We start from the raw sequence: 12225 nt of genomic DNA, 5'->3' as shown, positions 1-12225 counted from the left end.
TAGAGAGCAGGATATTATGGGCATGAAATAGGCTATTTCCTGTGTCCACCTCCTGGGCTGGGCACTCGGGACATTGGAGGTGTGACTTACATGGCAGGAACAGGAGGGACCCAGCCTGAACTGCCACATACAGTTTTTGATCTTTAAATGAAGGAACTGCCCCTGGCAATCAGGAGCCTAACCAACATCCATATCACAGAAATACAATTAGTTTTAATTGAAGGATGAATGTACTTCATGTTTTAAGCTGGTAGCTTGTCTCCCTGCTACAGGAGATTGCTGTCCTTGCCCTCCAAGCCTCAAGAAAAGCTAAGCTTATAAAAGAACTAAAACAAAGGGAAGACTGAATTCCAACACAGAAAGAGAGTTGTTGATGCCTCCAACTTTTATGAAGATAGTAGATTTAAAGATGTTTTCCATGAAAACATCCCTCTGGATTCACAGGAGAGAGGCTTCTCAGTACAGATTGCCTGGCATGTTTAGTATGACCCAGCTGGTGAGCAGAGACCGTCTCCAGCATGCAGCAAGGGTCAGCATCACACAGCAGCCAGCCAAATCCCAATTCTTTGACCAGTGAAATACAACCTGTCCAAGCCATTTCACAGGCTCATAGGGGTTGGAAGGGACCCAAAGAGATCATCGAGTCCAACCCCAGAGCAGAGCCATACAATCTAGCTCAGGTCACAGAGGAACACATCCAGACCAGTCTTGAAAGTCTCCAGAGGAGACTCCACAACCTCTCTGGGCAGCCTGCTCCAGTGCTCTGTGACCCTTAAAGAAGTTCTTCCTCATGTTGAGGTGGAACCTCCTGTGCTGCAGCTCACATCCATTGCTCCTTGTCCTACCACAGGGAGCAAGTGAGCAGAGCCTGTCCCCTCCCTCCTGCCCCCAGCCCTCAGATACTTACAAACATTTATTAAATCCTCTCTAAGTCTTCTCTTTTCCAAACTCAAAAGCCCCAGGTCATAGTATCATAGTATCAGTCAGGGTTGGAAGGGACCACAAGGATCATCTAGTTCCAACCCCCTGCCATGGGCAGGGACACCTCACACTACATCAGCCTGGCCAGAGCCTCAGCCAGCCTGGGCTTAAACACCTCTAGGGTCGGGGCCCCAACCACCTCCCTGGACAACCCATTCCAGGGCTTCACCACTCTCATGGTGAAGAACCTCCTCCTCACCTCCAGCCTGAATCTCCCCACCTCCAGCTTCATTTCATTCCCCCTAGTCCTATCACTACCTGAGATCCTGACAAGTCCCTCCCCAGCTTTCTTGTAGCCCCCTTCAGATACTGGAAGGCCACAATTAGGTCACCTCGGAGCCTTCTCTTCTGCAGACTGAATAGCCCCAACTCCTTCAGTCTGTCCTCATAGGAGAGGTGCTCCAGCCCTCTGCTCATCCTCGTGGCCCTTCTCTGGACACCTTCCAGCACCTCCAGATCCCTCTTGTAATAGGGGCTCCAGAACTGGAGGCAGTACTCCAGGTGGGGCCTCACCAGAGCTGAGTAGGTCCCTCAGCCTCTCCTTGCAGGGCAGTGCTCCAGTCCCCTATTCATCCTCGCAGCCCTCTGCTGGACCCTCTCCAGCAGATCCCACAACAGTACCTGCTAAGCAAACACCACTAATTCCTCAGAGACTTCCAACAACAGCTGGTTAGGGATTCTGCTTCACACATGCCATGCAGCAAAAATGATTCTTTAATTTTACACTCATTCCCAATCATCATCTTCTTGAAACTAACATCACCTTCTTGTACTCTATTTCATGGAGGAAACCAACTTCAAAATGACTTTTTGAAGTAATCTTTATCACTGAAGGCCCTTGTGATTGTTCAACTTCAAAACCAATCTCTCCATTTTCTCCTCTGACCAGACTGATCTCTCTCAGGTCTGAAAGCTAAATGCTGCCCAAGGCCTTGAGGTGATGGTATTATTATGGTGAGCTTGTTTCACAACTCAAGCATCAAAGGCCACCCTCACCTGATGCTTGGCCATCTCCATTCCCTCCAAAACCACCGTCTTAAAGTCCTCCTGTTTGTCCTGTGGAAGGAAAGAGGAGAACTTTCAGACTGCATTTCATATATCAAACTCAACCTTTGCCATGAAGGCTGTGTGCAGTTGCTTGGTTGGGTGCTGTGCTTCAGCTACTAAAATCACCTGCCCCAAAGAGCCCAGAGAGGGCAGGCTCTGGAGCTACTTGGCCAAGACACCATCATCAGACAACAGCAGCACTGCCAGCTTGTTCTCTTTATGGCCAGGAGCGCCAAAGGAGCTTTCTTAAGCATGTTCCCTTCAGACAGAGCCTGAGCACCACCGTACTACATGAATCTGAGCATCAGAGTGCCCTGAAGGAAAATGAAGATGCACTGGATCTTTTGCTCAGAAAGAGTTACTTTCTAAGAGAAACCTGCAGCTCTGTGCAACACTCTTCTCTTCTGCACTAAGAAGTAATGACCTGGAAGCCAATATTCGTTACCTCTTGTTTATCTCATCCCCATACCCCTAGCTATGGTTCACAGTGTGCAGCTGCTGCCATGACTAGGGGGGGTTCCAGAAATTCCAGCCGGTTTTCTGTATTCTTGGAAGCGTCCTGTGTGGTACTCCTGACTTGGGGCATCTGCCTCAACATGCAGTACTTACCAGCAGGGATGTTTTATCCATCACAGGTACTTTATAACTCATGCAGAGAGATTATCTGGAGTGTGACAACTCTCTACCAGGTGCAGTGCACTACACTGAAGATCAGAGGCTGTGCTTGGCTAGCAGGCAGTTAAAACTGATTGTTCCTTTGCACGTGCAAGAAGAGAAATTTAGCCTCATCTTTGTGGTACAAAATCAATGCAATGAAGACTGCAGATGTGCTTCACACACTTGTTTTAACCCCTGTAGCAAGCTGCTAATGTCACAGCCCTGACAATGCCATCTATTTGGAGGGACACTCCAGAATGAAACTTCAAAGCTGTCTCCCACATGCCTTCCAGCTTCCTTCCTGTTTTCCTGGCCCACCCCAGCAACCTTTCCTGCTGAAGTGCCTGCCTGGAGCAGTTCTGACCACACAGCAAGAGAGTACTTGACAGCCAATTCCTTACTTTGCAGCAGTGGAGGGGAACTCCCTGGGACAGGGCTTGGCCAGCTTCCATCAGCTTCACCAACAGACCAGGCCACCACCCCACCCGAACTAGGATTTTCATCTACCTCCAATTCTCTCCTCCCACTCTACAAACTGGAACTGTTTCCACTGCTCTTTGCCTTCTGAACTGCTTCAGGGAAGAAACCCAACCCTCCCTGGCTCTGCAGAGTCTCTCCACTCCTGGCTCTGTCACTTTTAGGGATGTAAGGGTTTGCTGAACATTTAGAAGCGATCATTATTAACAAGAAATGCTTTTGCACTTCAAAAGGCTGTGGGTTAGAAGCTGCATGCAGCTGGCCATCTGAAGGTGATGGCAGGTTGAAATCCATTAGACACTGAACCACATTTGACTTTTCACTCAAATAACACAAAGGAAACTCTTAACTGGAAACTCCAAAACCACTGACCATAGCTGGGGCTGGGTGTTGGCTTTTCTGAGGATTTTCTTTTCCAGTGGTGGTTTTGTTTGTTACTTTGGGTTTGCTTGGTTGCTTTTGCTGTGTGTTTGGCTTTGATTGGTTTTTCTTTGGTTGATCTTTTGGTTTGGTTGGTTTCTGCTTCTGGGGTTTGGGGTTTTTTGGGTTGCTTTTTGGGCTTTTCTAAAATGCAAGGGTTTTGCTGTTTGTAGTGTTGGGGTTTTGTTTGCCTTTTGGTCTTGTTTGGATTGGTTGGGGTGGATTTGACTGGTTCCTATCCTTTTTCTTCCTGTTTTGTTTGTGTGTTCTGTTGGGGTTTTGGTTTGGTTGTTTGGGGTTTGGGTTTGTTTGTTCCTTGTTAGTTCTGTTGGGGTTGTTTGGTTGGTTTGGGGTTTGGTTTGGTTTTGTTGTTCTGTTGGGGTTTTTGTTTGGTTTGGGTTTTGGTTTGGTTTTGTTTGGGTTTTGGCTTGGTTTTGTTTGGGTTTTGTTTGTTCTGTTGGGGTTTTTGTTTGGTTTGGGTTTTGGCTTGGTTTTGTTTGGGTTTTGTTTGTTCTGTTGGGGTTTTTGTTTGGTTTGGGTTTGGTTTTGTTTGGGTTTTGTTCTGTTGGGGTTGTTTGGTTTGGGTTTTGGTTTTATTTTGTTTAGGTTTTGTTCTGTTGGGGTTTTTGTTTGGTTTGGGTTTTGGCTTGGTTTGGTTTAGGTTTTGTTTGTTCTATTGGGGTTGTTTGGTTTGGGTTTTGGTTTGGTTTTGTTTGGGTTTTGTTTGTTCTGTTGGGGTTATTTGTTTGGTTTGGGTTTTGGTTTGGTTTGGGTTTTGTTTATTCTGTTGGGGTTTTTTGGTTTAGGTTTTGGTTTGATTTTGTTTAGGTTTTGTTCTGTTGGGTTTTTTGTTTGGTTTGGGTTTTGGCTTGGTTTGGTTTAGGTTTTGTTTGTTCTGTTGGGGTTGGTTGTTTGGTTTGGGTTTTGGTTTGGTTTGGTTTAGGTTTTGTTCTGTTGGGGTCGTTTGTTTGGATGGGTTTGGTTTTGTTTGGGTTTTGTTTGTTCTGTTGGGGTTTTGTTTGGTTTGGGTTTTGGTTTAGGTTTTGTTTGTTCTGTTGGGTTTTTTGTTTGATTTAAGTTTTGGTTTGGTTTTGTTTAGGTTTTGTTCTGTTGGTTTTTTTTGTTTGGTTTGGGGTTTGGCTTGGTTTTGTTTGGGTTTTGTTTGTTCTGTTGGGGTTGTTTGGTTGGTTTGGGTTTTGTTTGTTCTGTTGGGGTTGTTTGGTTTGGTTTGGGTTTTGGTTTTGTTTTGTTTAGGTTTTGTTTGTTCTGTTGGGGTTGGTTGTTTGGTTTGGTTTTCATAGAATCAACAAGGTTGGAAAAGACCTCAAAGATCATCAAGTCCAACCTGTTACCCAAGACCTCATGACTACTAGACCCTGGCTCCAAGTGCCACATCCAATCCCCTCTTGAACACCTTCAGGGTTGGTGATTCCACCACCTCCCTGGGCAGCACATTCCAATGGCTAACAACTCCCTCTGTGATCAACTTTCTCCTCACTTTGAGTCTAAATTTCCCCTACCACAGCTTGAGACTGTGTCCTCTTGTTCTGGCTGGTTGCCTGGGAGAAGAGACCAACCCCCACCTGGCTACAACCTCCCTTCAGGGAGTTGTAGACAGCAATAAGGTCTGCCCTGAGCCTCCTCTCCTTGTTTGTTGTGTTGGGGTTTTTTGTTTTGTTGTTTGGTTTTTGGTTGGTTTTGGTTGGTTAGTTTTGGTTTCATTGTGTTGTTGTTTGGTTGGTTGGTTTTTGTTTAGTTTGGGGATATTCTGTTTGTGCTTGGAGGTGTTTCTATGCTGTATTTACCTACATGTGATTTTTGCCTGATGCTGACTTGTCATGACTCCAGTGAGCATCTCCCACTCCAGGTAAACGCCTTGCATTGTTAAAAGCCAAACCCCAGATCAACTCCTTCCCGTTGCTCATTGTTCATAAACACCCCCCACACCCAAAGATACAAATATTCACAACTGAGCAATGCTGTTAGTTCCTGCATGTGACAAGCTGCCAGTGCCAAGCAAGGCTGGAAAGGAAGCGAGGTACCTTGGCTTTTTTCCTCAGCAGCTTTGCTAGCCGCACCACATAAGGTTTGAACTCCCTCTGGTGTGTCCCCTGCCTTCGGACTTCCAAGCCTGAATCGTCTGAGGCTTCTGGAATAAAAGCCCAACGGTACCTGGTGTGAGAGAACACAAGCAGACATCAGCCTTAGGGATCACCCAGGCTTTTCTGCCACATCTGTAAGGCAGCGGCTGAGGAAATTTACTTAAGGATCAAAGCAAAAGTGGGAGTGGGGAAATCACAGAATTGTTAGGGTGGGAAGGGACCTCAAGGATCATCCAGTTCCAACCCCCCACCACAGGCAGGGACACCTCACACTAGATCAGCTTGCTCAGAGCCACATCCAGCCTGGCCTTAAAAACCTCCAGGGATAAGGCTTCCACCACCTCCCTGGGCAACCTGTGCCAGGCTCTCACCACCCTCATGCTGAAGAACTTCTTCCTGACATCCAATCTGAATCTACCCATTTCTAGTTTTGCCCCATTCCCCCTAGTCCTATCACTACCTCACACCTTAAAAGCTCCCTCCCCAGCTTTCTTGTAGGCCCCCTTCAGATACTGGAAGGCCACAATAAGGCCTCCTCAGAGCTTTCTCCTCTCCAGACTGAACAACCCCAAATCTCTCAGTCTGTCCTTATAGGAGAGGAGCTCCAACTCTCTGATCATCCTCTTGGCTCTTCTCTGGACAAAATCCAGCATGTCCAGATCTTTGTTGCAAAAGGGCTCCAGAACTGGATGCAGTACTCCAGGTGGGGTCTCAGCAGAGTGGGGTAGAGGGGGAGAATCAGCTCCCTTGCTCTGCTGGCTATGCTTCTCTTGATGCAGCCCAGGATACCATTTGCTTTCTGGGCTGCAAGTGCACACTGGGGTGCAAAACCAACTCCTACAGAAAACATCAGTCTTTGACAGGGAAGAGTAGGAAAGGCACATTCTGAAAAGCAGGAGGTAGCACGGACCAAGTATAAGGATGCCAAGAGGAAGGTAAGGCAGAGAAGCTAAAATCAGGAGGATTCACAACCTCATTGTGTACCAGAGGACTGAAAGCAATCCTGAATGAAACAATATGTAAGTCACTTAAAAGTTTTTGCTGCCCACTATAACACACCAAATGTGATCAGTATTGATAACCATATTGATAACCAAACCTCATTTATTTAACCCAGTCATAGACCAATGACCACAGACCCCTAACCTTGCTGTGCTACAAGGACTGGCTGCTTGCATCCCAGAGGATATCAAAGTTTCTGTAGTTTCTGCCCTCAAAACTTCAATCCTTCATGAGGACACCTTAAAAAGCCAGTGTGATTCAGCATGACTGCTGCCTGTCCAGAAATACACAGTAATGACCTGAATAAATCTGTTGGCTGATAATGGGGAGTAGGACAGCTTGGGGAACTGAACAGGAATTATCAGCCAAATCCACAGAAGAAGGAACCTTCAAGAGAAGCTTTAGATCTAGAAACACTGCAGGGCACAAACTGACCCAGTGTGGGCAAGTCCTTCCACCCTCTAGCCTGCATGAGCATCTTTTAAATACCAGGATAACTAGAGGTGACCAAATGTCTACAGAGCTATGCTAGGGCAGCAGCTTTCACATGGTCACCACTGTGCAGTGTAAAGGAAGAAACTACTCTCTCTTTCGTCCCTGGTGGCTTCTCATTTCTAGAGCCTTCAACAAATACCAGTTGTTTGCCACTCTTCATTTTTCCCCCCAATAGGAAAGGATTGCAAAATCATCAAGTCATGGAATGGTAGGGGTTGAAAGGGACCTCTGGAGATCGAGTCCAAACCTCCTGCCAATGCAGAACCACCTAGGACACGTCACCTAGGTATGTGTCCAAAATGTTGTTGAAAGGAGGAGACTCCACCACCTGCCTAGGCAGAAGCACTGAGGAAGCAGTTTGCACTGTGTTGAGTTTTGAGCTCCCCAGTTCAAGGGAGACAGGGACCTGCTGCAGAGAATCCAATGGAGAGCCACCAGGATGATTAAGGGATTTGAGCATCTCCCCTGTGAAGAGAGACTCAGCACCCTGGGGCTGTTTAGTCTGGAGAAGACTGAGAGGGGATCTGATCAATGTCTATCAATAGCTGAGGGGTGGATGTCAAGTGGAGGGGGTCAAGCTCTTTCAGTGGTGCACAGACAAGGACCAGTGGATACAAATTTGAACATAGAAGGCTTCACCTCAGCATGAGGAGAAACTTTCCAGTGAGGGTGACAGAGCACTGGCACAGGCTGCCCAGAGAGGTTGTGGAGTCTCCTTCTCTAGACACTTTCAAAACCCACCTGGATGCCTTCCTGTGCAGACTACCCTGGGTGATCCTGCTCTGGCAGTGGGATTGGACTCAGTGATCTCTGGAGGTCTCTTCCAACCTCTAGTGCTCTGGGATTCTGTGATATGCACACTACTGACCAAGAAAAGCCTAGGGAGTCCCCTTCACAAGCAGGTTTGATGCAACATCTTCTAGACAGATCACGCAGCAGTAATCTGAGTCATGCTGAGACCACGCAGAGTCGTCTGATCTCATGCATTAGTCACTGAGACCTGTGGGTGTATTTTGAGATCTCAGACCTTACTGCAAGGTCTGAAGTACTTTAAAGTACTTCAGTAAATCACTATCATTGATTAGCTCACAAGTGTGGGGAATCTCTTGCTGTAGGCTAAATCAAACCAGCCTGAAGTCATTTGGTGCATAGCATCGGTTATACTTGGGGGCACTCTGACACTGGAAGCCTTGGGTGAAGGCTGGAAAAGGCAGGGGAATAGGGGATAAAAAGGAGTTTTATACACAAGGATTTTATCAAGAGACATGGAGAAGCATTCAAAAACTTCAATGACAGTGCCATCTTCTACTCACATCTGAAACTGAGGCAAGTTTTCAGATGGCAAAGCTAGGGCCAAGTCCAGAAACTTGCAAGCAGACAAGTACAGGTTCAACCACCTCTGGCTGTTGTAGGACGTGGAGAAACCATTGCCACCTGTGTATGTTGTCTCCAGACCAGCAACAGATGGGCCAGAAGTTCTAAAACAAATTACAGCAGGCAGGTGAGTCACAACAGCCTTCTACCACTGTGGAAAGATCCTCCTCTTTACCTTGCCTTTGCACACACACACATCTCTCTAATTACCAGCTTCATCCTGAACTCCTAAATCAAACCTGAACACTGTAAGTCTGCACTGTGGATGGATTCTGCTTGCTTGCTAGATGTGATAAAGTGTCAACAAGCAAGCTGTGCTGTATCTCATTCTCATCAGACATCCAAATGAAGAGACAGTTTGAAACTGAGAGTCATGTCCACACCAGTTTGCTTGAAAGAAAAATTCTTCAAAAGAGAGATAATCTATGGGGGAAAAAAGCCCTGCAGGCCAAGATTTGGGCAAGCATCTCCTGTTCCCTTGAGAAATCTGCCTCCACTGCTAGCACTGCCTGAAATTGGATCCTACTGTGCAGAAGGCAGATGGGATAGAGAGGGACAATGAAACAAGAAAAATGACCTCCTTCATCTTTATGACTTTCTCATGCTACAAGAAACCATTACTTTTATTGAGACCAAAAAACCCCAACCCCCTGCATCAACATCAGTGTAAATAAGAGTATGACACAGAGAAAGCCAGGAAGTCATACCACACATGTTTGAATTGCAGAAGCAGTGTCATTCTAGCCAGGAAACCACTGCAGGAACTAACATGCTTGTCTTCTGCAGTCTGCTTCGTGGTTCATGAGCAGTCTGACAGTGGGATTTGTTTTTCTTTGGCCTGGCACAGTGTGTCCCTAGTACTGCAGTCTGACTGAACTACCCTTCACTCATCCTTCTCATTTGAGCTTGATCATTCTTCACACGAAAAATGCTTTGAAACAATGACTCAAAATGCCCAGCAGCATGCCAGAAGACTGTTATCAAGTTAAAGCAAGTGGGAAGTGCTTAGGTTTACCTGGAAATGTCTTCATCAGCAGTGAGCTCCTGTTCCATCAGTAAAAACACTTGGACCTGAAGATCAAAGGCTGCATTTTAATACCAGTTTTTATGGACCACACATTTTAATACCATTTTTTATTGTACTCAAGAAAATGCTGTAGGGAAGAATGGATAACAAGCCTTAGAGAACTCTTGGGAGCTTTATTTCTATTCCTGGATGACCACTGGTACCATAAAGCTCTTTCTCATATATAGCCTGAGTAGCACAAGGGCCATAAGCAACTGACTCTTGTCTAGCTGGGAAAGTTCTCAGAGGCTGATCCCCTGCACTGCTTAAGAGAAGAAAGGCTACATGAAATAAGAATCACACACTGCAGCACTCAAGCTCAGGTGCTAATTCCCAGAAGCAACATAGTCCTGTGCACTGAAAGTAGTTCATAGTATCATAGTATCAGTCAGGGTTGGAAGGGACCACAAGGATCATCTAGTTCCAACCCCCCTGCCATGGGCAGGGACACCCCACACTACATCAGCCTGGCCAGAGCCTCATCCAGCCTGGGCTTAAACACCTCCAGGGACGGGGCCTCGACCACCTCCCTGGACAATCCATTCCAGGGCTTCACCACTCTCATGGTGAAGAACCTCCTCCTCACATCCAGCCTGAATCTCCCCACCTCCAGCTTCATTCCATTCCCCCTAGTCCTATCACTACCTGAGATCCTGAGAAGTCTCTCCCCAGCCTTCCTGTAGGCCCCCTTCAGATACTGGAAGGCCACAATTAGGTCACCTCGGAGCCTTCTCTTCTGCAGACTGAACAGCCCCAACTCCTTCAGTCTGTCCTCATAGGAGAGGTGCTCCAGCCCTCTGCTCATCCTCGTGGCCCTTCTCTGGATATCTTCCAGCACCTCCAGATCCCTCTTGGAATAGGGGCTCCAGAACTGGAGGCAGTACTCCAGGTGGGGTCTCACCAGAGCTGAGTAGAGGGGGAGAATCACCTCCCTTGCCCTGCTGGCCACACTTCTCCTGATGCAGCCCAGGATCTGATTGGCTTTCTGGGCTGCAAGCGCACACTGAGAGCTCATGTTGAGCTTCTTGTCCACCAGCACCCCCAAGTCTCTCTCCTCAGGACTGCTTTCCAGCCAGTCAGGACTGTGGTAACTTGTGTAAAGGCCAGGGGACACCACAGGAATCCAAGGGCCACACCAAGGAGAATGGGTTTCCTATGTTTATGTTATTGACAGGCTACACAATCAAATGCATCCATTGCTGTAACAATGCATCTATAGAAGCACAGAACTGCCAGGGTTGAAAGGGACCTTAAGGATCAACTAGTTCCAACCCCCATGCCATGGGCAGGGACACCTCAAACTACATCAGGATGCTCAGAGGCACATCCAGCCTGGCCTTATACTGCCAGGGATGAGGCTTCCACCACCTCCCTGAGCAACCTGTTCCAGTGTCTCACCACCCTCATGGGGAAGAACTTCTTCCTAGCATCCAATCTGAATCTACCCATTTCTAGTTTTGCATTTGATGCTTAAAAGATATTTTCCATAGCTTTTCTCCTTCTATTGCTTACATTTGTGGCCAGGTTCGGTGCCTCCAGATACCAAAACATTAAAGCCCAGCAGTTTGTATCTCAAAATTTGCACTGCCCTTCCAAATCATGAATGCTAACTGCAACTCACCAGTTCAGTGATCATGGTTGGCCAGAGTGAGGTAAGGTGCTGTGGAGACATTCTCAAAAGCAATACTCTGAAGAACAGGAACACTTGGAATGCAGGGTGGGCACCTGTGGCAAACGGAGACTTTCTACCAGCCTTTCTGAAACAAAAATCCAAGAAGATTTCCTCAGTTTAGAGTAACTCCAACTTGCATTTCCTCCTTCCCTTATTCCCACCCTTTTTTCTTTTTCATTTTTTCACAGTATCTGCCATGGTACTGCTTCAGCAGCCACCAAAAGTGAGACACCTCAAAGCAGTGCAGCTGCATACTTGCGTTAAAACTCTCCACATAAATGCCGGAACACGTCGGAGAGTTTTGCTCATCTTGTGCCATGTTTCACCCCTTGCAAGAAGAGGAGTTAACAGATTCCCAGCCTGAACCACAAGGATGTATTCTTAAAAGGCTGCATCATCATGGCACATGAGCTATTACTCAGGAGTTATAGAATGATAGAATAAACCAGGTTGGAAGAGACCTTCAAAATCATCACGTCCAACCTATCATCCAACACCACCTAATCAACTAACCCATGCAACCAAGCACCCTGTCAAGTCTCCTCCTGAACACCTCCAGTGTATGCTCTTATTTAACCACAACCACCACTCAGCATTCAACACACACAGAGGCTGACACATACAGAAACCTCTCCAGCCAAATCAACACATGCACTTCACCATTCAGAGCAGTAAAGCCAGCTGGTATCTTGAACATAACAAACCCAGTTATTCCAGCCATACCAACACATGCACTTCAGCATTCAGAGCAGTAAAGCCAGCTGGTATCTTGAACATAGCAAACCCAGGGACAAAGGTGACTGGGGAAAAGAGAGTCAATAACTCAATCCTGGAATAAGTGAAACTAGATGATGGAATTGACTTTTCATATGGAGGAAGAGACCAAAGTGTCCACCTCGGTGGAACTAAGACACAATATATCTAAGAAACTA

The 12225-nt window shown here is 46.7% G+C and overlaps 1 protein-coding gene across 1 annotated transcript in view; it reads right to left on the bottom strand.

Moving 5' to 3' along the window:
- Window positions 1-12225, bottom strand: part of DOP1A (DOP1 leucine zipper like protein A) — a 117587-nt gene that overhangs the window by 2150 nt on the left and 103212 nt on the right. The window contains 6 exon segments of the mRNA XM_068148763.1: window positions 1978-2037; window positions 5625-5754; window positions 8495-8659; window positions 9571-9626; window positions 11243-11331; window positions 11334-11378. Of these exon segments, the coding sequence (XP_068004864.1) occupies window positions 1978-2037; window positions 5625-5754; window positions 8495-8659; window positions 9571-9626; window positions 11243-11331; window positions 11334-11378 (545 nt within the window).

The sequence above is a fragment of the Melanerpes formicivorus genome, unplaced genomic scaffold (assembly GCF_026170545.1).
Source record: "Melanerpes formicivorus ecotype bairdi unplaced genomic scaffold, bMelFor1.0.p_v2 SCAF_2, whole genome shotgun sequence".
Classification (NCBI taxonomy): domain Eukaryota; kingdom Metazoa; phylum Chordata; class Aves; order Piciformes; family Picidae; genus Melanerpes; species Melanerpes formicivorus.
This window is presented reverse-complemented; position numbering and strand designations above follow the sequence as displayed.